This window comes from Hypomesus transpacificus, chromosome 7 (genome assembly GCF_021917145.1).
Source record: "Hypomesus transpacificus isolate Combined female chromosome 7, fHypTra1, whole genome shotgun sequence".
Lineage (NCBI taxonomy): Eukaryota > Metazoa > Chordata > Actinopteri > Osmeriformes > Osmeridae > Hypomesus > Hypomesus transpacificus.
Genome location: NC_061066.1, coordinates 2,528,165 through 2,554,125, shown reverse-complemented (window position 1 = coordinate 2,554,125; position 25,961 = coordinate 2,528,165). Strand labels below are relative to the sequence as shown.

Sequence of the window (25,961 nt, the reverse complement as noted above, 5' to 3'; positions counted from 1 at the left end):
TCAGGGACTTGGAAGGGCTGTGTTGTTGATCTACTGGTGCTGTGGTATCGCTGGGTGTGAGGACATCGTCATAAACGTCAACGTTTATGCCTGTTGCAGGATCGGAGTGTTTCTTTCAGCGCTTATCTGTCAAGGCTCTCAGGAAACACTCACGGCGTGACATGTTATGGCCATGAGAGTAGTTTATGAAGTACTTTGGTGAGAATAACTTTCAGGGGAACTGCATCCATGTCTTCACGTCTTTGCACAGCGTCCTGGGTTACTCAGAGTGTATGTTTGCTTACACCTTAAAGGCTTACCTCCAACCAATGACAGCGGCCCTCTCAGAGAGCCGGCCAATCAGAGGAGACAGGGAGTGTGCGTTGTCTGCCAAGTCATCGCCCACTCTCTTGTTTTATCTGGTCGCAGCAAATGTCAATGAAGGCTCCTGCAGAGGGATTTGATTTGCCAGGGTGATGTGATCGAGATATGTGTGTGTGTGTGCTTGTGCATGTTTGTGTCTTTACGATGGTGTTTTTATGTCCCGGTGTGTGTGTGTGTGTGTGTGTGGTAGTGTGTGAATGCATATGCGTGTGTGTGTGTCATGTCTTAAAGAGTGTTCCTTGGCGCGCCCCGGCGCTGCAGAGCACACAGATGTTTCTTTCAGAGGCGGGTGTGTATCAGCAGGGGACGAGCGGAGAGCAGGAGCGCAGCCAAGTGCGTGTTCTTCAAGCACTCTGAGCATGAGCAGCGCCTCGCTGTCCTGTAAATGAGATTATGGCATTTACTCGCCCCCTGCTCTCTTCCCCCGCCTTCGACAAACGCTACCACAGAAAGGGGGGGGGGGGCTTTTCACTTGGCTAAGAAGAAGAAGAAGAAAGAAAGACAAAAAAACACGTTTGGTTAAGTTGACACATTGTTTTCTAAAAAAACACAGTCCTCCCTCTTGCTGATGTTCCTGATTGCAAGGCAGAGAGACCCAGGGGACAATTTGTTGCATTTCAAATGAAGCTCTTGACATTCTGGGTCATCGCAGTTGCAACGCTGAGCACATAGACCTGCTTGTGTTCTTCTGAAACATCCTCATGGGGCTACAGGGCAGATAAACCAGGCAAAGAAAGTATCGTAGCTACCCTCTAGCAACATTGCGGTTCTGTACCGTATGATACTGCGATGATCACATTTCACGGTAGAAGAGAACTTTGAGAAAAAGCTTTCCCAGGGAAGCCTCCATGGGACTGTAGGCTGCCTGCCGGACAGACTTCTGATAGTGACATGGGCATCGTTTAGAACTTCAGAAACGTTAAACGGGGGATGGTTCGGGGGTCATTCGTTTTGTTCGTTGGCCAGAGAGAATGCTGACACAGATGAGCTGTCCTTCTCTCACAGCAGATGTTGGCCGGACCACATGCACCACGAACTGCGGCTCCACATTGGAATAACAGTGTTCATGTAGTACACACTTTTATCCAGAGTTGAACATGAGCCTGGGATCTCTTGATCTGCGTTCAGATGCTCTACCACCGAGCTGGACCCATCGTCAGATGAGGGAGAACACCCCCTTGCAGGGCTGTAACTACACACCCCACGTTCAGACCTCAGTAAATCAAACGCTTGGATCTGAGAAAGTGTTGTGTACGCTGATTAGCACCTCCTTCCTTTGTCATGTTTACGATCGGTGAGCCATGGAATGGGGGCCCTGTTGTGGAGTTAGCCCTCCCGATAAGTGAATTACTACTGCGTTCTATGTGGACTGTTTTGCTTGGGTGCAGACCAGATGCGTCCGATGGAGTTTTTCTCAGTGAGGGTCATTTGGGCAGCCATTAATCCTCCTCCACATTAGTGTCACTGCCCATGCTTTAAAGTGATGTTAAGGAAGACAGATGGAGGCGTTTCAAGTGTGAGGTCAACATGTTCAGGACCCCTCATTTGGTTCTGTGTTCCAGAACCTTGTGGGAGCGAAATACTTAGTGGGTGAGCAGAGACTGACTGGGCTGTGAAACATCCCGCTTGGGAGTACATTGACTGAACCCATCAACCACCATGACCCCTGACCCCTGACCCCATCTTAGTTCTGTTTCTGTGTGGTTCTCCTGTCTGTTTGTCTGGGGTTCTTCAGCCTACTCCACTGTGCAGTTCTCATTTCGTTTTTCAATGGTTCTGTTGACCAGATGCGTCGAATGAGAAGGCATTTTCAGTATCAACATTCCATTGTGGTGCTGATTATAACTGTCTTGGCTGTAGTCATTTATCCCAGCCAAGACCAAATTGAACTCTTCCACGCTAAAGTCGGTCCTTACCCAAAACAATCTTTTCCCAGACTACCCCCCTCCTCCTCTCCTCCACTGCCTCTGTCAGAATGTCTGCGGGAGCTTGATTTAGTCATTAGGTATCCTGGATACGGCCTGTCACTGGGCCCTCACTGTCCTGGAGACCTCAGACTGGGATAACTGCATTTGTGCTTCTCTCGCTCTCTGTCTCCTGTTTCCCTCTCTCTCTTTCTCTGTCTCCTCTCTTTCATTCTCTCTCTCTCTCACTCTCCATTCCCTTTCCAACTCTCTCTCTCTCTCTCCATTCCCTTTCCAACTCTCTCTCTCTCTCTCTCACTCTCCATTCCCTTTCCAACTCTCCCTCTCTCCTCTGTTTCCCTCTCTCTGTCACTCTCTCTCTCTGTCTCTCTCTCTGTCTCTCTCTCTCTCTCTCTCCTCTCCGTTTCCCTCTCTCTGTCACTCTCTCTCCTTTCTCAATTCACCTTCTCCCAACCTCTATTTCCCCCTGCATTCTCTCTCACTCTCATGACATCATATATGATACATTATTTTATATTCATGAACAGGATTGGCACAGTGGGATGCTCTCCCCTTCTGGAGTGTAGAGACATCCCTTCTTACAGAGATCCAAAGTGAATACTTATTGCAATGGAATTTCCAGAGGATTAAAATCTTTGGTTTCATATCAAAGTTACATAATGATCAGTGAGTGTGTTTGATCATTATGCTAACGAGGCTGCATCTTTCCCTCGTGAAAAAAGCATTCATTCAACTCAATTAAGCCTTTCATCTCAGGTTTCCTGTTTTCTCTGTTCAACGCAGGCGGAGTTTTCGGAGATCAACCTTGCCTCCTACGTCAACACCGGCTGTATGGTCGACATGCAGGTCACCAAGGGAGGAACCAAAGTGGTCAGGTGAGAGAGAGAGAGAAAGAGAGAGAAAGAAAGAGAGAGAGAGGCCGTGTCCTGTCCGTGTGGAGCCCGTCCCTGACGCATGTGCCCATGCCATCCCTCATCTGCCCAGTTGACTCAGGGCAATGGCTTGTCTTTCTTTTCAGTCGCCATCAGTCACATTAAAGAGAGAGCGAGAGAAAAAGAGAGGAGGAGAGGGAAAGGAAACTGGAGGATAAATATCAAATTGCTTCCGGTCACAGAGAGACTGGACGTCACAGATGGTACAGTAAAGTAGCTTTTGTTGTTGAGCTAACTCGTCATGTACCTCCCAGCTGCTAAACAGCAGTGAGTACATTTCAGAAAAGGACGATATAAAAATGTACGCATTTCACCCCCTCATATCCTTCTGCCCTCGTGGGCGTTCTTTTTTTTTTTCCTCCAAAGAATGTGTCGTGTCAAAGACACAGTTGCGGGTTTTAGACGGCTGTTGCCATGACAACGTCACCACGACGTCACTCGTTAACTGTGGTGCGGTGGTTTTCTCACCATTCCGCGTGTCACCCTGCGCCGCGAACGCCGCAGTGCTCCCTAGCGAGGCGCTAACGCGAACAGGCCACGTTTCACTGCAGCAGAGCAGGGAGATGACATCACCACCCTACTTCCTGATGGATGCCAGACTTCAGCCCCTGATTGGTTAATTAGATCAGCTAATGAGATGCATGCTGGTCCACGTCGGACCCATGCTTGTCCAGAAAGTCAACTGTGTGTGTGTGTATGTGTGTGTTGTGCCTTGTATCCACAACATCACCAAAAAATCACCTCTTTATCAGTGTTGGGTGCAGCGTTTGGACAGGAAACCTGCAGGAAATGTTTCTTTGCCATGTGCAGCTTGAAGTGAAGCAGGGATAATGGCAGTCAGATACTGGCTAGACTGGTAATAACACACTGATTAAGTCTGCAGCTTGTTGGAGGAGATTCCTCGCCATCACTGACTTCATTGTAAGGGTCAGCCATCGTCTGCCCATGGATGGAGATGGTGGTGTTGGGCAGGGGGCAGTTTGAGAGCACCTCAGATGGCCTAAAGAAATGAGTACAGAGGCCAAGGTAAGGTTCGACTGACTCTGACCCCTAATGATGATATATTCCTTTTTGGCCCCGAGACTGATTGGAAAGGAATGTCAACTGCTTCTCTGTCTCATTCTCCTGTGTACGTTTAGACATGTTCCCATAGATGGAGTATGGGACCTGATTTTCAAGGACAAAGGATCAGGAGCTTGTCATTTAATTACATCTTTCTACATCTCAGTTTGTATATATAGTCATGCAAGAGGATAGGTTAGCTTAGGTAGGGTAGGTGAGGTTAACAGAGAAGACAGACCTGCATGCCCACAAACAGACAAGGTAGATTGGATTAGCAAATCCTTGTCTCGTTTTTTTGTATACATCCTGTCTAATGTTCGGTCTCATAAGTTACCCCACACACCCCAAACCCCCCACCTATTTAACTAAGTGCCCTCCTGCTTTAAACAAAGCCTGTAATTCCTAAGTCTGGTTCATGTTATTACAACGAGCATATCTTGCTGGCGGCATAATAGCTCAATTCAGATTTGGATCTTAACACACCTGAGGGTGGTTCCCCCATAGGAGCACAGGGATGGAAACCTATATCCAGGCTGACCCACCATCCTGTCATGCTGTTGGCAGGAAAACAAACAGTCCCTCTTATTCCCTTTCAACTCATAACCACTCTCATTTCCTTTATTTGTGCTTCTGTGTGAATGTATTTCCATGTTTGTGTGTCTGCGTGCATGTTTGCAAAGTGTGCATGAGGGTGTGACACCTGTGTGTGTGTGTGTGTGTGTGTGTGTGTGTGTGTGTGTGAGAGAGAGTTTGAGTGTGTGGTGTTTGACTGGAGCCCTGCCCAAGCAGCAGTCCCCTCTGGCAGGCTTGACCAAGCCACCGCCCATAGAGTTGTACCACGGCCAGGTCCCTCTGGTCCCTCTGGTGATGCTGGGCCAAGGGACCGTGACCGCAGCCGCTCCCCCTCTCGGAATAGTCCCCAGGCTCGGCAAGACCACACCACAAACCCGTGACGATCTATCATCAATCATGTACAGAAAGGCCAGCTTGCTTCTTGGTCCCCTTAGGTGTGTCTCTAGGTTTTAGCTGAACCAGAAAGAGAGAGAGAGAACAATGTTCTTCTTTGTCCTTGGAGGACATGTGAGGCGCCTCTTATGGAGGTTTTCAACCCTGCTTATCCACCTCAGACAGACTGATTGTGCGGGAGATTGCACCCCTGGTTGCCATTTTGAGGCTGGGGCTGACACGTGCACAGATGATGGTCTCTGGGACACGTGCACATCCATTCGGTCATCCGTCTGGGTGCTGCAATTGGAGGCTTTAAAGATAGATGCAGCTGTAATGAAATGGCCGCAGATTGTTTTAATGGTCTCTTTTCCTTTAATGCGCCACGAGGACTGATGAAAAGGGCCCCAAGCGCCAGACCATAATATGTCCACACCAGAATCTCACAAACAACTGTTCATGATCCACGTTGAGTTCACCTACAGTACGTCTTCTTGCCTATTACTTTTAACGAGACAGCGAGCGACTTTTTATTGAATATAGATCCATCTCCGTCTCTCTCTCTCCTGCTCTCTCTCTCCTCTAGCTACCTGCATCTCTCTCTCTCTCCTGCTCTCTCTCTCTCCCTCTAGCTCCATCTCTCTCTCGTTCTCTCTCCGCTCTCATCCTATTTCTTTCTCTCTCTCTCAAATGAATAACTCTGTACCACAGGGTTCATCCTCCATTAAACACCCTTTATAGCCTCGCTGATGAGCCGTTCAAAGGGTGCATTTGCATATTGTCCGGAAAGAGATCTCTATTGGCCTTGAGTAATAGGGATCATAAAACAGAAATAGTCGGCTTCAATGTAATCCACTTCCCTCTGGGAGTCATGCTTGGGTGAAATGACTCCGATTTAAGAGATGGCAAAACAAAGCTAATGGTGGAAATGAGTGTGCTAATGTAGAATGGGTGTAGGGCAGCGCTGCCATTAACTCAGGCCTAGTAGTCACCCAGCCAGTGGGAGTCGTCTCTCTGTGCTGATGACTGACTGGATGTGTGCAGGCCAGCTGGCGAACTGGCAAAAGACACGGGTCCTCCGATGGGGATGGACGGGTTTGACAACTTTGTTGTCAGACTTGCGAGTTAGTGTGCTGGTGTTTGTTAATAAACTCTATTAGTCTATAAGTGTACACTCAGTTGGTCTATACGTGTTCACTTGTGTACTGTATTAGTACACAGTGTATTAGTATGTTAGAGTACACTAAAGTGTTTAAGCGTGCACTGTGTTAGTCTGTATGTGTACATTTGTGTATTAGCGTGCACTGTTAGCCTGTAAGGTGACGTTGGTGTATTTGTTTGCGCTGTGCGCACAGTTCGTATCAGTCAATAAACAGTTTCAGAAATAGACCGGGACCTTGGACTGGAGAGAGCTGAGCAGAGAGCAGCTGCAGCCCTGCTGTCGCCGTGGTCACCACGGCTGCCTGTGACACGTTGCGCGTGTCCCGTCTTACATAAGCACGACTCCACGACCTCGGCCGGCCTGAGACTCTCAGCTGGCTCGCGACTCTCACTGGCTCCCCTCCAGCCCAGACCTGTGGAGTGGAAGTGCGTGAGTAGTTGTGGAATTGTCGCAGTTAAAGGAAACACTCACCTCTCCTCCTCTCATCAGAAGCAGTGAATGTACATATCGTATCGACATTGATATTTTATACATATACTGACCGTTCCTTGACTCTGACCACCGAAAGAGTCAAAACTAGGCACTTCTGGTTCTTGATCTGCTGTGCCTTCCACAGTATACGTACTGTTAGTGTATTGCTTTGGACGAAAGCATCAGCAGATGCTTGAATACAATGTAATGTGACATGTAAGCGCACCCAGATGTAACAGGACCTGGCTGGTCCCTCACGGCCTGTTTGGCTCAGCTCCCAGAGCACTTTGCAGTGAGGAGGATTAGCCTGTGTTAATTGGCTAGATGGTCCAAAAAGATTAGGTACTCCAAGGAACATTCTGGTGCCCCCCACACATCCCCCCTCACACACACACACCTCCTTGACCCCCCGTCTCCTCCCCCTATGTCCATTGGGTAGCTTTTTTTGTTGTAAACAGTGGGTTGAAAGGTAACGTGTTAATGTGTTGACCGATGACAGCACCCGTTTGGGCTGAGCACTTGCAGCCTAACCCTAACCCGGTACCTCTTCAGAACTGCCACGCTACACAGACGCCATCACAACACAGGTCGGAGAGAGCCTAGGCATAAGGGAAGTAACTCCTTCCTGTGAGCGAGCCAGTGAGTGAGTGGTCAAGTGATTGAGAGGAAAATTGATGTGTTTATACCATAGAATCTCCAGATGAAAGTATGGAAGCCGTATGATATGTTAGACATGTTAGATATCCAGCTGTCCCGGTCTGTAACGCAGGTCTGAGCCCCTGAGATATACGGCCACCACTGACAACAGCTGCCCATAAGGCATGCACGCGTGTTCACTGACACATAATACCCTCTGTCTACATGTTAACGTACTCCAAAGTGCTACATGTCAATGTGCTCCAGTTAACAACAGGCTGTCCACACTAGATGATGTGTTTAGTACCCTAAAAACAAGAGAAAACATTGTTGTTGTTGTCTAATGTCCTATGACTGCTTTGTCTCCGGGCAGATCCTTCAAGCCAGACTTTGTCCTGATTCGCCAGCATGCCTACAGCATGACTCCGGGCGAGGACTACAGGAGCTTGGTGATTGGCCTGCAGTTTGGGGGCGTGGCCAGCATCAACACTCTGCTCTCCATCTACAACTTCTGCAGCAAACCCTGGGTGGTACGTGACCTATGACCCGCCCCTCGGTGTTATTCCATCCTCTCCTCCGTTCTGATCTCACCCTCTCCTCTCCTCCTCCCTAATCCCTCCTTTCTCTCGATCAACTCGCTCCTCTTAAAGGGGCCCAGCATTGAAGTGGGCTCAGACTGTCTGTGGGTATCTGACCCCACTACAACTTCCTGCCTTCCTCAACATCCTTCCTTCATTCGAACAATCGTTCCTTCCTGTCCTCCTTCCTACCTTCTTTCCCTCCACCTTACTCTTCCACCCTCACCGCTGGCTACAGTCCCCCTACCTTAACCCCCGGCGGACCACTGTTTTATCTGGGCTGTTAGAGGGAGTCATAACACCTGTGTGTGGAGCAGTCAGACCTGGTATGGCCTCCAGCAGGGGATGACTCACCCTGATTTAACTGTGCAGGGCTGATGCAGTACGGTGGGCTGGAACCAGGCCACGTTTCACTTGTACGGTCCCAGTCCTCGCACCCAGACAAAACATGTCCCCCGGTGTTGGATTAAAAAAGCGGTTCCTAACCTAGCACGTACTCGACTTTTCAGAGGTCCGTCAGCACGGCTTCTAAATGTACTGTAGCCGGGGGCAACGGTTTCTTACTCTGCGCCGTGGGTAGAGGTAAACATCTGTAAGGCGTCTCTTTTCTCACTGTTTGTGTTTCTTTCTGTTCTTGCAGTTCTCACACATGATAAAGCTCTACCATTCCCTTGGCCCGGAGAAGTTCCCTCTCAACGAGCAAACCTTCTACCCCAATCACACACAGATGGTGAGTTCCTGACCTCCTATCCATTTATCATGAGACCCCGCCGTTCTTCACTCAGAACTGCCACAGGACCTAGATACTGTACTCGGATGATCCGCATACGGAGATTTAGGAGGTAAAGAGGCTTCGAACTATAAAATCTGTGTACGTGATACACCTGGGAGCCAGACTTGAACACATACACACTAACTGTAATCACCCGACGCTACAGTCCTGTATCCTGCATTCAAAAAGTCACAATGTCCCTTCTTGTCTGTGATGTACCGGGGAGTGTACAAGCTTCTTCCACCGGCAGGAAGTCTCACGGCGCAGTGGGTACCTCTGTTTCCTGGCTCTTGGTCCCTCAGGGAACATGTGTGCACCTCAGGTTCCCCTAATACTCCCATCTCTTGGCTCTCTTGTCCAGTCACGTCAGCAGGGTTGGCGACGATGCCTCCGTCAGTCCAAACACAGACGGCTCATAGAGAGCTGCTCTCAGAGTAGTCATAACAGATCAGTTGTTATGTCTCAGCACAGAGGTAAAGCCCTTGAATCTTCGGTGTTCCCATACACACATTACAAAGGCAGGGAGTGTGTGTGTGTGTGTTCCAATATGTGTGTGTCTGTTTCTTGGTGGGAGCCCTGACACCTGTATCTGTGTGGAAGCTGTCCTCACTATTTCCTTCCATCCTTATTTCCTTTGTTCCCTCGTTTCTATCTTTTCCTCCGCTCTTCTCCTTTCATCCGTGTGTTCATGTGTGAATGTCAAGTGCCTATGGTCTATGAACAACAAAAACAACAATAGGTAAACAAATCAGTACAGACTCTGATAGCCAGTTTTTCATTAAATCTTTATTATAAAAATATAAAACACAGAAATTAAGTCCAACATTTCTGTAACCCTAACAAGAAAACATTTGCCCCCTCCCCCTTTATGGATCAGTGTATACCCACGAAGGTGTATTCAGACATATACCAGCTTCCGTTTTTAATGCACTCGGCATCAACTTGACCAAGTTTTTCTGTGTTAAGCAGAAAGTATATTTACACAAAAATGAACCACGGAAATACTGAGACAGATACCACAGAGGGATTAGATCCATGCAGAACCACCAGGGGAGGAGAGGATGAGGGGAAACTGCTTGCAACTTTGGAAATTCATGGACCAGGTCCATTTGGGTATGTGTGGTGCTAGCATGTCTGTGGTTTGCGCAAGTACGTGTGTATGCATGTTGTTTTTTGCATATTATGTAAGCAACTCTTTATAAACATCATGAGCTATAGTAGTATAAGTGTGTAATGCAGCATTAAGAGTACAGTAGACTTGTATACTTGGCTTGACATGCTCTGACCATAGTACACATAATGTACAGGACGTGGCTTTTTTGTCAAGAGTATGGTTTAATGTCTGTCCAAGGAACTACAGTATCACTCCCTCTGGGTTATCTACTTGTGTGAGAATGGAATGGAATGAAGACTCTACCCCATATTGAAACAAAAGCGGAAGAATTTAGTGACAATAATGTTACTTTCATTTTTTCATCTGAAACAGTTAAATACAAAACAAAAAATGGAATACACAGTTAGAAAAACATAGCTTAGTGTGTTTGTGTGTCTGAAACCTCTGCTTAAAGTTTGATTGTGGTGGGGGAAATAACAGACAAGGTGGGTACCGGACGAGGAGTGAGAAAAGTACCATCGTTATAATCGGCTAAGGGAGTTCAAAACACATAACTAACATTTCATCAACAATTTATAAACACAATTTGGGATTATGGTCATTCATCATGGCCAAACAGGGATTTATGATGAGACAGTTTGGGCCAAAACTCTCGTGAGATTTTTGGCAAATAGAAAGGCTTGTTGTCTGTTTGGATGAACACACACATACTTGTTCTACAGAGGTTTCAGTGAATATAGTTCATTGTTTTATAGTTTATATCATATACAGCAAATATAAAATAAAACCTATATCCAAATCTCCACAAACAATTAAGTATTCCCTATGCTTGTGCTGTAATAGCCATTTGTAGTGCTTCGAGGGAAAATATATCATAGATTTATAATTTATTCATCTGTTTAATTCATTATTCAATCTGCTTGGTATTCAGAGTGATTCTTTAAAGACAAAAATAAACTTTGCAGTAAAAACTATCAGGGAAGCAGAGATTCATGCATCATCCATAAATAGACATGTCACAGTTCAAAACTGTGAACATACATACACATTGATGTGAATCAAGACTATTATTAAATACCAATAGAATAACTTTGTGTGACTGAAGCTTGAGGCATTGCATTCCAAGGCCGCATTCAAAGGTCACCTTTGTTGGCACTGACCTCGCGCTTTTAGAGTTTAAATATTGTTTATTTAAATAATGTATAAACGGTATTGCTTCAGCTCTGTCACCCTGCATCTCACACTAAATGAAAGTTTTTTTTTTACATTCATGTATTGATATTTAGCTATATATTTAAACAATGTTTTTCTAATGTACACTGTTTATCTTTTTATATATATTGTTTTTTTAAGTTCTGCATTTAAAGGGCTGTGTTTATTGCTTTCCCAACCAAAAATAGAATCTAAAGGACATCTGGCTGACATTATTAGGTATAATTTAGTAGCACAACAAAAACAAGGAGGACGTTTGGTAGAACTGAAATGTACAGCATAAAACAAAAAGGTATTGTTTATATAGAAGTGCTTAGACACAGGCACTGATTGTTTTTTCTCTTGTTTCGTTTTTTTAGTTTTCATTGTTGTTTAGTCAGGGAGTGCTTTCTCAGGTCCTGTAATGGTTCACGACTGATGAGGACGGGGTGGGGGAGAGGGAGGGAGGGCGGGGGTCTGTGTGGGGAAGGTCAGAAAGGAAGCAATGACAGAAGGCAAGGAGAGAAGATGGCAGTGGGTAAGAGTTTTGGGAAAAGGTGTACGCTTGGCTCAGGGGTCGGTGGCGTTGATAGTTGTTTTGTCACGGGAGTTCATCCCCCGGTACCAGCTGCAGTAGCCTTCCTTCTGTTGGACGCACGCGTAGTGCCGGGACTGGTAGCCGGGGTAACCGAAATGGGACAACATGTCCGTCCACAGGCACTCGTTCTTTGAGGTCACAAAACAGGGCAGGTAGTGGCAGGGCTTTATCTAAAGAGAGAGGAGCGAAACGGAAGATGTAGCCATAAAGCAGAAATAAAATGATTTGAATGAGCACAATAGCAGTAGACTCTCTGTGTTAACTGTAAGCGTGAGTTTGATGTACAGATTGGTGTCTTGTTGTTTTTTTGAAGGGGACACACTTTTTGGTACATTTGGAGGACAAATAATGAGTTACTCAGTAGTGAACAGAGTGAGTCTACAGTCTAGCGTACATGAACAGAGGCCAAGGCAGAATTAGAAACTTAATAGGACAGGGTGAAGCATGTGCGTGATTGAGGTACACCAGATAACAGCTGTTGATGAAAAGAAAGAGCCGGAGAATTCATGAATCGGAACGGAGGTGGAAAAAGGGTTCATGGAACTGTTCTCAATGCAAATGACTGTAATTCTAACCATTTCCATATCATTGCACTTGTTTTGTTTTTTTACAGATTCAGCTGTCTTCACAAAGTCAAATATTCATTATTGTATGCTCCTTCTTATCCTCTATGCCTTTACAGGCAATGGAGAAGACCCAAAAAGATTGAAACTAGATATGAGCACCGTTTCAGGTATTGCGTTTCGTTTGATAATTTATTTGTATTTTTGCCCATGATCTTACAGGAAGAAAGACCTGTGTTGGAGTAAAGAGGTGTAAAGAGGTGCTTCAGTGAAAGCCTTGTGTGTGTGAAGAGCAGAGGAATCAGCAGTACAGATCGTAAATACGGGAGCGAGTGAAGCCGAACATGTTTGGTCCCATGGTGTCAGCCCAATCTGAGGAAAATGTCGATTTAGACTAAATGAATCGAGAGAAGATGTATATTTCTTGTAAACAGGTACATCCTCTGTGGAATCAGATGTGTCTATATCTCCATCCGATCGTGCTACTGGATACAGCATTCGACAGCTGGGAATCATAGTGTGAGAAAGATGCAGGGAAAAAGTTGGCACTAAGTTGTTTAGGGTGAGGAGCCAAGTGAGGTGAGATGTCTGTGCTGTCGGCTGATTCAGCTTCTAAGGGGGTTGTTAAATGTAATAGTGCATCGACGGAACGTCAGAAGTGACCTTTCAGTTCATCAGACCTTAAGACTAGTAGAACAATATCAGTCTCTTGATTTTGCCGAATCTGCATCGTTAGGCAGTTTGGTTACAATGGAGAGGTTTTGGCCCTTAGGAAGCATGTCTGGCAATCTGCTTATGCTTCTGATGGGACCTAATGATGGGAGCAGATGTCTGGGGCCCTGCAGTACGGTAGGATATTTATGAGTTTGGAGACTACAAATACACCAGAGCAGACTGTGCATTAAGGACGTCCGCCAAAGATCTAGGAATGCTCGGGGTTTGGAATGACAGTTAAAAGGGATTCCAGCGTAGTTAAGTTATTTAATAACTCCCAAAGATCATCGTAAATCTTTCTTCTCTTTCTCCGCCTGTCACTACCTGATCCATCTCTCTGTTTCTTTTGTAACATTTCATGGAGGTACATTATCCGAAATGATGTGAAAATGAAAGGGGACACCTTCAAATTCCTGGTTCGTTGCAAGTGTTACTTTGACAGTTGAAAAGCAAAACCATTCAACTACCATCCGAAATTGAAAGGTGTATTCCCTTGTAATCATACATGTACATGTGTCAAAACATAACATTTCAATCTCTTGGACAGCAAAACACATTTTAAAGCTTTCCCAGTACACATACAAAGCAAATGCAATCGTTTCCACAAAGTGGCAATCTACAGGTAGGCTACTGCCTGTGCTTGAATGGCCCTGTCTGTTGAGGGTACATTTTCAGCATTGCATTATCATGTGTTTATTGGTGATCATTTCATTTTAGCTTCTAGCACATCGACATGAATGAACTAAATGAATGCATTAAAGACAATGCATTTTGACCCTATAAATGCCAGGCAACTAAAGTCTTTCAGAGTGAACACGTAATGTTTCCCTTTAAAGCATCACCAGTAGTAGTTACATGTAGTATATAGTGGAGATTATATAGTGACTTTTTTGCACCCGATTTTGCACCTCTTTAGAGGAACTGGGGTGGAACTCAGGGTGAAACTCAGGGTATAACTCAGAGTAGGAACCTGTGCTTCAGCAGAGTGTTCTGTTGTCCTTTTCCCTGGTTTTTGCCTTTCCCTCTGCCCCGGCCTCTACCCCGGCCCCGGCCTCTACCCTGTCCCCGGCCCCTTTCCCTGGCCTCTCCTTTGATCTGCTGCTGGGCCTGCTCACCGGGGGCACACTGGTTCCCACTCACCCTGCAGTTGCAGCCTAGCTGGTAGCGGTGGTTGATGCCTTTCTTCTGGGACAGAGAGAGGCGCTCCCACCGCTCGTTGAAGTTGCACAGCCCGGTGTAGACCTTCCCATCGAACACGCGCCCTGGGGGAGGGGAGGGGATAGGGGGGGGAGAGGGGGGGAGAGGGGGGGAGAGGGGGGAGAGAGCATTGGTTGGAGCAAGGAAACTTCGAATGGAACTTTTACCAGACAAAGTGTTGGTTCTGACCGAACATTGTAAGACATTGTAATCTAGTACAGTAAACCCATATTAAACCAAGACCGCTAATTCTGAATGTCAAAAAGTTGGCAGTCCTCTATATTTAGGATCACAGCTTACCACCGATGTTAGGTCTACCACCTCTGGGAACAGGTGCACTGCAGACCACTAACACTCAAGACCCTGGCTGTTCATCACTCTGTATCTACACAAACATGTCACTACTGCACTGGGATCTGACGCCTAGCTAATACAGTCCCACTCCTTCCCCCTCCATGCCCCTACTCTTCAGCCCACAACCTCTTTGATGTGGATTGCAGCTGTCAATTGCTGACTTAATAGGCAATGTGGAGTGTTCGACGTGTTTCTATGTAGCTAATCAGGAGCCAAGCAGTCATCAGGCTTGATAAAATGGGACGGGGTGAAGCTGATCTCTCAGTCCTCAACGTACTCAACATGCCTGTAACATAGTCCTGAAACTGTCGTCCCGGGAACCACATTCCTTATTATAGACCCCCTGAGCAGAGACGGTGGCCTGTGATGTCATCGTCACCCTGCCCCAGTAAACACACACGTCTTTGTTGCCTGGTGACTTCCTCTGTTTTCACTGGCTCCGGAGGCCATGTTCACAGGTTTAGGATAGAGTGACGGGAACACGCTAGGCGTCTATATGGCCGGCCCTGGGACGTACAGTAAACTACTCGAACCAGCGCATCGTAAAAGCTCCTGCAAGAAAATGGCTGAAGCTTCCTGTTAATTATACAGAGGGTGGGAAGTGTTTTCTACCGTTTTTATGTTCAGAATAGGAGGGAAATGGACTTGAAAGAAGCGCCCCTGGGCTGTGTTTTCCGCACAGTGGCAAGCAACAGGTTATAAATAGTGGGAAAGTTTGTGTCACAGAGCAGCTCTGGGGGGGGTGGGAGGGAAGGGACTTGCATTTAAACTAAACAAACTGAGGCTGCTGTTAGCAACGCTGGTTTTGTGGCCTTGTGTGTTGTTTGGAGGGAGCAGGAGCAACAGGCTCATGTGAGAGAAAAGTTCATTTTAAGACTCATGAGAAGAAGAGAGAAGTTTACTGGACTACCCATTTGACATTTGACATTTTATAATACACAATACAGAATGTTCAACATGAATGATTAGAATTTGATTAGAATTTGATAGTCAAAATAATACTTTTACCTATTTTTTCATAAAGGTTTTATTCAATGACAAAATCGCTCACCTGTAATAAGGTACTGGTATTTGTTGATGTCAAACTTCACCCCACACAAGCTCTCGGAGGCGTCAGTATAGATGTGCTGAACGTGCTGCATTTTGGTGAATCCTTTGTACATCTACAGAACGTGGCACAAACAACATTGTGTTATAAACAAAATACTTTCACTGAACTGCACACAACCAGCTTTTGAGGATTGAGTAATAAGCCGTTTCGAAAGCTGTACCAAAACAATGAGGAATGCAAATGATAAAATCTTATCAGATGACATTTCTGGAAGAATTGCATGATGAGGACAACGTAACAGATTCTTATCTTTATACAAATACAAAATAATTGTATTACATAACTTATTGTCGCGTTGTCACATTTTTTATGTGTAAAACTGTGGTTTGTTTCAGCCAAATCAGATAGGTACAACCAATCTTTGCTGGACTCAAAGTTAGCCCTGAGATTTGCTAGAGCTTTTGTGCAATGTCATTTATTTGTCTGGAAACAACAGGAAATCCCTGTTTAGACATGCTGTTCTTGGGAGGAAAACAGTCATAAAAACAAAAATAAAAGCTAGTCACAGGGCTCAAAATGAGGAGTTTCTGGCTGAAAAACTCAACTAAAAATACACAGAAACTCTCAAAGGGGTCAGTTTGTGGGTTTTGGAGGGAAACTCTTTCTTTAGGCACTCTTCATTATAAACTGTTAATAGTTCACAGGGAGGCCATCATTGCTATGTTAGATTTTAATCTCAAACAGATTAAACTAGATTAGACAAAATGGCCAGAGGCCAAGAGTTAATAGAGGAATATACCGTAAACAATTTATAAGCCTAATCCCCTGTATCTTAAATGTTATTGTTGCTTAAAGGAAGTATGTAGCCACATAGGTGACCTGGAGGAGGATAAGGTATTACGTAGGAATGCAATCACTCATTACCGTACGCTGTATCTTCTGACGTCAATGATGCCTTAAGATGTAATGCCTATGAGGGCCTCAGTGATCACAGAGCCTTGAGGAAGCTTCTGCACTCTCTAGCACCCTCGTCATAATGATGTCTTCCACAGAGCTGTCACTGCCTTTGAGGTAGGCTATTTGTGAGATTACATTTATTAGTCCATGAGTTCCTATCTGTTTTCTATATTACCGCAAAGTATGTGTTAGCCCTACAGAGAATGTAAACTGTATGCACTGTTTGTTTTGTCACTTTGGATAAAAGCATCTGCTAAATGAATAAAATATCCAATGCAATGTAACCTGCCACATACCGTTCCACTAGGCTTCTAGCACACTAGCGGATCACAGACGTCTGGGTGATCTGCTGATATTGAGTTTGATGTTAGACATTAACAGGAGCTCATAGTTTAGAGAGGCCATGACTCACCTTCATCTGCTTCACTGTGTAGCGTATCGTTCCAAAAGGCCCATCCTTCAGAAGCTTCTTACCAACCACTTTGGCACGGATCACTGTGGATAGAAGACAACAGATAACATACATCTATGCAGTGATTCAAACTGACCATATTTTAGAAGCCCCATCCATCAATCCAGCTTTTCAAAACTGGCGAATTCAGACCCCACGATACACTTGACTTCCTTATTAAGTGACATCCAACAAGGAGTGGTCTCTGCAGGTCATCTAGTCATCAGATGTTTTACTTTGCTGCCGTTTACAAGAAAGTCTACTGAAAGGGAAAGGGGGGACTAGGGGTGGGGGTGGCGGGTTGGAATTGAGTTTGACACACAGAGACCGAAGGAGTCTCTGAGGACAGAAAAAAAGGAGTTCACCGACTTGTTTTTTTCCCCTTTTTTCAGCTCCATCTCTACATCGTAAAACCATGTGTCTCCTGTGTTTAAACAAGCTTCCATCTGTAATGAGAACAAGGCTGGAAAAGATCTTATCGGCCCTCGCCCTCATGTAAACAACGTCTAGGTGAAAACTTTTTTCCGCGGGTCCCAGTTGTTTGCTTTCACTGTTGGAGTGACTAGGCCAGTTGCAGGTGACTAGCTTACGAGCAAAGCCTCATTCAGGCTGGTGAATAGCCCCTCCCGTCATACACACACAGTACCTACTGCAGTTGTGTGGGCCCAGTGGTGGTTGTGTGTTTGTGTGTGTGTGTGTAGGGGGGGGGGGACTGTCTGGTGTGAAGTTCACCTGCTCCCGGACACTAGAGAGTCACAGACATAACTAAGCCCTGGGATGTTTGTTAACTTTAGCCTGGTGGAATTTCCTTCCCACATTCCTTTGAGGCTCACATTCCAAGATGGGTAGAAAAAAAAGAAAGAAAGAAGATAGAAGGGGAAAAAAGGAAAAGAATCTCATTCCTTTTGACTGTAGTCAGAGAGGAGGCAGTGTCATCCTTACAGCCTGTGTTTATTCAGTCCCATTCGCATGGAAAGGACTAGAAAGGTGGGTGTGGATAATCAGACATACATATCTGACAGCATATTTGGATAGTTGAGAACACCTTGTTTAGCCCGTATTGCATTCCCACCTCGGAATAAATGAATGACATCACTTCCAAGTGATCAAGTCAAAAATGCCACTGACATTCATGTAGCAAATCACACATCACACAAACTGCAGATCATTTCTAACCAATCCCAACAAAAGATTCCCTTGGGGATTCATTCTGTCCTTCTCAGAGATCTAACCAAGGTCATATGCTCTATTAATCTGTCAGCCTGTATTATGACCCTTCAAGCAATGTTACCTAACAAGGCTGGGTATGTACCTACCATAAATGCAGATACGTGTTGTAGAGAGCACAGGGCACAATTACTGGGGAATGTGCAGATATGAAACTAGATTCTGATCCCACTCCTGCATCTGATCTGAGCCAGTTATATTCAGGCGCGGCCCCAAGCAATACTTTACCCCTGACCTCCAAACAAGGCAAGAAGCATCAAAAGAATTGTGCACATAGTTTTCCAGGTCTTCTGTGGGTGCCTGCCATAAGTCAGACCTGGGGCAAACGTTTTTTCTCCAAATACCGTCAAATACTTCGGGGCACCTGATTTGGCGCTCCCGCTGCCGTGAAACCAGCGGATCCGTCGCATGACTGCAGCCGTGAGTAGCGGATTAAATGTAGTAAAATGACTATATGACTTTCCGATACTTTAATATACTCGATCTTTATCCTGGACCCAGGTCAGGTATGTTGCTGTTTGAGTCGTATAGGGTAATATGAAATCTAGAATTACCAGAGCCACACCATCCTTTTTGTTCCTAGTAACTGGCGTTACTGTGGACAGTGGACACTAATTGGGGGGTATCAGTGTCATTGCTCTGTGGAATGTAGGAAAGAACCCAGCTGCTTACGAGAGAGTGGGTTTGTGTCCTTCCCTTAGGTGACCTTTCAGCCTCTAAGGGAAGCCTCCCAGAACAGACTCCTCGGAATACGACAGGACTTGTTACCACGAGCTGTCTTTCCCTAAATGTGTGTCTCTTCAGGCGCCTGTTATCCAAATGACTAAATTGCTGATGTTTATAGAACCCAGTTCCTAACCAAGGACCGCATATGATATCCACCTGACTTAAACTTTAATAGACACAGCAGCTCGAATCTCTAACAGCTAGGCTATATATATGGCACTGTAAGTGGCCCTCTCTCTTTCTCTCTGTGGCGCAACGGATAAGTACCAATTACAGGGAAGTGCTACACCGTTCTCAGTGCATGCATATTTATGTTTTGCAGGGTATTTAAACACACATTCTAGGAAAAAGGAGGGTTTTTAAAAATAATGATAGGAGAAATTGGGGTGTCAGGGAAATGTGAATTAATTTAGCAAAGTATCTCTTGTAGAGTGGGATTACTAAAAGATGCATACAAATACTAATCTTAACACAAAGGGGATTTCAAATCACAGACCCTGTGGTTTTACTTTAGCTGGAGAATCTTGCAGTGCACTAAACTCCCAATTACTGACAATAAAGTCACCCTCACAAGGTTTGTGTGTGTGTGTGTGTTTGCATGTGGATATGTGTATGTGTGAGAGAGTAGGGAGGTGACAGTGGGTTTTAGTATGCTTAACATGTTCCAACTCCGATGCGAGGGGGAGGTGAAAGATTCTCAGTGTGACACACAAAAATAAACTAAGAAATGACATTCCCCTGTTTGAGGTGTGTGTGTGTGTGTGTCAGAGCACTTTGATTGTGGGAATACACTTGACCTGGATTGAAAACCAATGTCCCCGTAGGCTTGGAATAGAGCCATCTATTCCATTTCAAACAGATGCCTTTCAATACATTACAGACAAAGCTGTGGTGATTTAAGCAATGCTCGAGTGGTCAGTAGAAAAGGGATGCCTTAGTTAACCGATATGTCCCGTGCTCATTGGATGAACATGTCAAACTTGCAGGGAATCCTGCACCTTTTGACCTATTGTAACGGGCCATCCTGGCAGCGAGAGATGAAAGCAGCTTGGATAGCAGTGAGCTGGTCCCAGATGACATAATGTTCCTTATGACAGAACCTGCATTCTCTTACTCAGAGTTTGATCTGTCTTCCTGTTGGGGAGCAGTTAGATGGTAAGGTGTAGCTGACTGCAAGGAAAAGAGCCTGAATAGATTCTAGCTACTCAGTGTTGCTAAAGCACTATCCCAAATCCTGTGGAATCTCTGTCCCAGACACTACCAACCCCTATTCCAAGCTAACCCCTGTCCCAAACCCTACTTAACCCCTATCTCTAAATGACTTATATCACTCCCTAACCCCTATTTATCCTTTAACCCGTTTCCAAAGACTAAACCTTTAGACTAGGCCTACCTAATCTCTCTCTGGAACTTTCTAACGTGTCATTGGTGACAGGAACCTCCTGCTCAACCCCCAGACTTTCCCTCATACCCACTAATACATATTGTCTAAGCGTACACCAGATCAGTCTCTCTCTAGGTTCTTATCCCAGGCTAAGCATGCACACAAACCTGAGTGTAATCTTCTGTATTAAATCGGTGCATGGTACAAGTATGGGGAGCTTTGCTCCTGTCACCGCAGGTCTTTAGGACTGGAGGGATACAAACCCTCAGGGCCAAAGTTGAAGGCTGGAACACTAATCTGGAGCTTGAAAAGCTTTGGGGGGAAAACAGCCCTCTCCTTGAAAGCATGTGAATGGGCCTGTTTCAGTTGCCACCAAATCACAGCCAAGCAGGTTCACGCGCTCACCCCCCTAAAAAAAAAAGGCATAATTGGCCCAGGTATACAGGATGAAAAATGACAGGAAATGGCTAATCCCAGTTGTCTGGAAATGCAGCGATGACGGGGTTCACTGAGGTAGGGGAGGAGACTTAAGCTGGTTGAACTCCCAATGGTAGTTTGTCACTAGGCTTCTTACTCCGAGATCCCCTCAGGTTGTTGCTGTTTAGCCTTTGTTGTAGTATTTAGCGTAGCCTCATTTCCTCATTCACAAGGCTGTCTGGTTCCTTCACCATAGGAGATTATGCTTGCGGTTAGGAAACGGGGCATGTGAAACAACGGGAGCATGCTTTGAACTGGCCTCCGGGTCTCTAACAGGGATGATTCATGTTCCCCCATATCGTGTTTGAAGTTGACAGTGGAAATTAGAGCCTTTCTCCACACACCAGGCAGTGCTGCTCAACTTGGGACACGTGAAAGAAGTCCCCATTTGCATATGCATCCACTTGTGCTCCATGTAAAAACCTTGATGTTTGACCTTCACTGAAAGCACATCTCTGAGATATGAGATTTTTGCTTCAGGTTTAAGGCACCGCTGCACCATTCTGTAGTCGTTTTTTTTCATCAATATCCTGAATGTTCATCAATACTGTTTTTATCCAATACATTTTGCTTCATACTGTAGGATTCGGAGGGATGTTACATCACTGAGTTGCTTATCAAAGCGTGACAGTGTTTTGTAAACATCCACCTCATACCACTAAGATAATGCAGTACACGTCTTGGAAGGGTTTTGGACCTGTTCACCATCCCACATTTGACATACCCTGTTTTGACAATCTTATGGCACGCATTTGTTTGGATATGTCAAGAAGATTCAAATAGAAATATCATGCTGGGGCACCAGAGCTTTCATTGGAAATGTTGCATGCTGTAACGTGCTTCAAATATATTCAGTTGCGCAATAATGCAAGAAAATTCTCTTCTAAAGTGGAGAGAAAATTGCTCAAAAATGATCTCACAATGCATGGATAGCTCAATTACAGAGTCTTGGAGCGATATATTGATACAATACCCTGTTGCAAACTTAAACTAAAAAAAATAATTTCATCACTTTCTTCCTTGTTGCTTAATGTTTTGCAGAGCATGCTCGGATGAAAGGTTCTTGGAAAAAGTCAAAAACATCCTAGTACTGGCTCTAAAGCTCCATGCGTATCCAACCATAGGTCTTAGCAGCAGAAGGGAACAGGCATTCAATGAGCCACAAGCGTTCAATGAGACCGCTGGGCTAAGCCAAAACCTTGAAAATGCGGATTTTGTGGAGCTCACAAAATATCACTGGCCCCATTGAGGCTAGGCCTAGATTCTACGCTGCCATGCATCTTTCCTTTGCCAACACCATGAGCTGAAGCAGGAGTGTTGAAATGGCTGCATGACTGTTTGTCATGCCGATGTTTACCTACACCTTCAACACAATGCAACCAGGTCCACTGGTAGAAACCTCCTCCAAATCATTCATTCCCTTTGGCATTCTAGTGTTCGTTGGAGTTGCAAACGCTGTGAATGAATGGGTAACTTATAAAACGGCATGATGATGTACTCATTCAGAACAGCTCTGCCCTCCCGTGAAGAGGACGGCAGCGTCCGTCTACAGTGACTGTCCTCTCACGGCAGACACAGCCTTCTGCTCGGACTGAGGAGCACTTGGGAGGGAGATGCAGAGCCCAGTGACGTCATAGTTGGTTCCACTGTTAAGTCCTCCCACAAATCTGCTTGTTCTCTGCTGAACGGCACTGGACCACTCAAACCACCTTAATGGACGTTTAATGGACATCTCTTTCAAAGCTTATCTGCTCGCCCATATCCATAGTGTGTTTGTGTGTGTGTGCGTGTGCGTGCGTGCATGTGTGTAAAAGGGGGAGAGAATGGGGTCGGTCGAACACACATTGCCCCAGCGGCAGAGGAACTTGCCCCAGTTCTACAACACACACACACACACAAACAGGGCTAATAGGCAAAGAGCTCTCCACTCAAATACCCACTCGGAAATATCTCAGTTGACCCGTATCTATTCCACACTGCCTTTTTTGTAAACCTGCCTAAGAAACCCCTATTATACTTTGTACACCTCCACTCCATTGGGTGAGTAAAAGAGTCCAAATTAAAATGGGTCTAAGGTAACAACAGATTAACGCATGGATCTGGTTGTATCAAATAACTCTAGTCAGATTGGGCTGGGATTTCTCAGTAAAACAGCACTGATCTGGGATGTCAGTGTAATCATGACCCGGTGTTAAAGCATGCATTACAAAGCCTTGTCCCTTTTCCGTGGCTTTAAGACCTAAGGGTCGCAGTCTAAGCTCTACAAGCAAATAAATGGCTGGCTTGAACACCAAGTGAGCCTAGATTAATAACTTGTCTTAGACTGAGATGTCTAAATCTGACTCGTACCTAACGTTAGAATGTTAGGAATTAGCCGTTCCAAGTATGTGCAACCTGGGCAGAAAATTGGGGAGAAAACTTGCGTTGTTTGAGGAATGGGGCAACTGAAAACTGGAGCTGGAATATCGAGGGCAGAGAGCATGCTAGGCTAGAAAGAGCACCAAAAAAAGACCCACCAAGAACTCTTGCTATTTTGGTTCTTGAATAGCATAGAAAGTCAAACAGTAAACTGATCCCAGGACAGTAGCAAAACAGTGAGTCTGCACTTTAAATTTGCCGTTGCTAACCTCCACACATGGGTGCAATATTCAAGAAGCAGTAAAATAGTTGGCTGGCTACCGTCTGCCTGTCTGTTCCGTTTTATTGCTCAGCAAGAGGTAATTTGCGCTGAAAAACATTATAGTCAGTGGGACCTGTTTCTATGGAGACGGTTAGCTCGTACTCAGGAGGAGAGAGAGGGAAAGTGGTCTTCCTTTCGCCTTACTAATTTGAGAGATGACGCATGATCTATTCTCCTCAAAATAAACGTGCTGTAGTAAACATTACATCTGATACAGTTAGAATGAAGTGTGTCAGGCTATTTTAAACTAACTTGGATGACTAAAACCCGAAATAACTTTGCATTGAAATGAACATTTTGCACCGAATATAAGATATGTTTTACGTTCATTTTAAATGCTGAATACGACCAAATAATGTGGAGTGAAAGACATACAATATGCAATGAATGCAATTCACACATTACAATCAGATTTAAAACTTATCGTTCATCTTTTCATGAGTACTGTAGATGGATATGATGTAGTGCGTGCGATAATCAACCTATTAAAGTAATCGTCAGTGCTCTAATGTAACTGCATTAACCAAAACTTTGACAACAACCGTAAGGTATCTAGTGAGACCCTCTTCTCCCCCCCTTTAAAATACATTTTTGAACTTTATTTCTCAAACGTGAGACTCACCTATGTCAGAGTTACAGTACGCATCTTGCGGGTGCGAAAGAGCGCACGAGCAGCCTTCTGTCAGTTGGTTTATCTGGAGGCTGCCGAAGACAAACAGTACGCTCATCAGCTGATAGAACGACTGCATTTTTCTGACTTTTTTTAGTCTCCTGTCTTGTAGTCTAACTTTAAATAAAACAAGCGTCAAGTTCGGTTATGGCTCTTCAGAGTATCCTAGTTGCACTCGCGTCTCTGCGTATGTCCAACGCCTGTCTCCGGTCAAGCTGTCACTGCTGCTCTGCTCGCGAGTCACAAATTACATATAGTGCGCTGGATGTGAACGCCCCCCAGAACCACTTCAGACGACAGACACCGCGGCCAATCACGACTCACGATGATGCCATTCAGAATCACATAGACATGACATATTGGAACTTTACACTGGTTGTATTTTTTCTTTCTCTCTTTTTTCTCTCTCTTTTTTTCTCATCTCTTAAACATTCCAGTCTCAGCCCAAACCGCTGGAAACAGCTCACTGAAAGGAAAAACATACGAGTCTGATGTAATTCACGTCATCTACTGTGTAATGCATGTTGGTCTATACCTGCTTTTGATTGTGCCAATGTGCACGGTGTTTGTCTACCTAGTGTGATGTCCTTACTGTATGGTCATCTGGTCATGTGTTGCGAATACAGAACAGTTGAAAAGCAGTGTGTCGCTATGAAAGCAGGCTGTGGACACCATGTGCCCACAAGGAACTCCTGTGTGCCCACTATAAAATGAGCGGTGACACACCGGTGAGGGGTGGCACAGGGAGGTCGGTGGGTTGGTAAACTGGCAGAGTGGGTAAAACAGACAATAGAAAATAGACATACATCAATGCAGAATATACAATGAAATGAGAGAACTGTGAGACTCTCGTGTCCTCATGTCGCATCTATCGGCCAAATTCTTGTTTTTCTTGATTTGACACAGATCCTCATTAGCTGATGCATCAACATTGACTCGTCGTCCTGGGACCCGCACAAACATGGCCAAAAATACCAAAAAGAGAAGAAGAGATTTACAAACCGTACCAAAGACACATAAGATAACTGGGAACCGTCAAGATCCTGTCTTACACACGGCCCATAATTAACCGTTTAATCCTAATCACTCTTCAGTCCCCTTCTGTTTATGTAAGTGTTCAGCGAGCCGAGAGGAGATATCACTTGGGTGGCTGTTCTCCGGGGATTTAAGGAGCCAGGTTAGGGACGGCCAGTTATGCAACCGAGCCGGAATAATCCCAGGTTTCAGAACCATGGCCCTAAACAGGCTTTCTCATTAACACTTCTCAATCTTCAGGGATTTTCACTGTTTACCACTTTCTCAAAAGTGGAGTGGCAACTCGCCAAAGACAAATGACATACTGTTTATATAAAGAATGTGTGGAAATCATTTATTTGTAGTTGAAAATACATTAATATACAGTACCAGTCAAACGTTTGGACACATTTTCCCATGTGTCCAAACTTTTGACTGGTACTGTACACACAAACACACGCACACACAGATACACATACACACAGATACACATACACACAGATACACATACACACAGATACACATACAGATACACACTCAGATACACACATACACACATACACAGGGCCGGCGTTTGCTAGAGGCGAACTAGGCAGCCGCCTAGGGCGCCATGAAGAGGGGGGCGCCAAATACTGAAGTGCGTCCATTAATTAACCGTCCTGCACCACCAGCAGAGGGCGCCGAGGCGGGGTGGGGGGGCGTCTCTCCGATTTGCGCTCGGGGGGGGTGCTGTTGAAACATCTTGCC

The 25,961-nt window shown here is 45.2% G+C and overlaps 2 protein-coding genes across 2 annotated transcripts in view; one reads left to right on the top strand and one right to left on the bottom strand.

Moving 5' to 3' along the window:
- Positions 1 to 25,961, top strand: part of LOC124469297 (synapsin-3-like) — a 73,146-nt gene that overhangs the window by 20,589 nt on the left and 26,596 nt on the right. The window contains exons 4-6 of the mRNA XM_047022476.1: positions 3,072 to 3,163; positions 7,870 to 8,026; positions 8,715 to 8,804. Of these exons, the coding sequence (XP_046878432.1) occupies positions 3,072 to 3,163; positions 7,870 to 8,026; positions 8,715 to 8,804 (339 nt within the window). The remainder of the gene's footprint in view (positions 1 to 3,071; positions 3,164 to 7,869; positions 8,027 to 8,714; positions 8,805 to 25,961) is intronic.
- On the bottom strand, positions 9,613 to 24,446 carry LOC124469300 (metalloproteinase inhibitor 3-like). The gene is made up of 5 exons (XM_047022478.1): positions 24,153 to 24,446; positions 16,998 to 17,080; positions 15,629 to 15,740; positions 14,167 to 14,288; positions 9,613 to 11,919 (listed from the first exon to the last, which is right to left on the bottom strand). Exons 1-5 carry the CDS (start codon positions 24,277 to 24,279, stop codon positions 11,722 to 11,724), a joined length of 642 nt encoding a protein of 213 aa, XP_046878434.1. The 5' UTR covers positions 24,280 to 24,446; the 3' UTR covers positions 9,613 to 11,721.

Bases quoted from the DNA above. Each gene is read 5' to 3' on its own strand.
- LOC124469300 (XM_047022478.1), bottom strand. From the start codon at position 24,279: ATGCAGTCGTTCTATCAGCTGATGAGCGTACTGTTTGTCTTCGGCAGC. The intron at 17,081-24,152 runs GTGAGTCTCACG...TTCTATCCACAG, and splicing joins GTACTGTAACTCTGACATAG to TGATCCGTGCCAAAGTGGTT. The intron at 11,920-14,166 runs GTGAGTGGGAAC...CTCTCTCTTTAG, and splicing joins AGCTAGGCTGCAACTGCAGG to ATAAAGCCCTGCCACTACCT.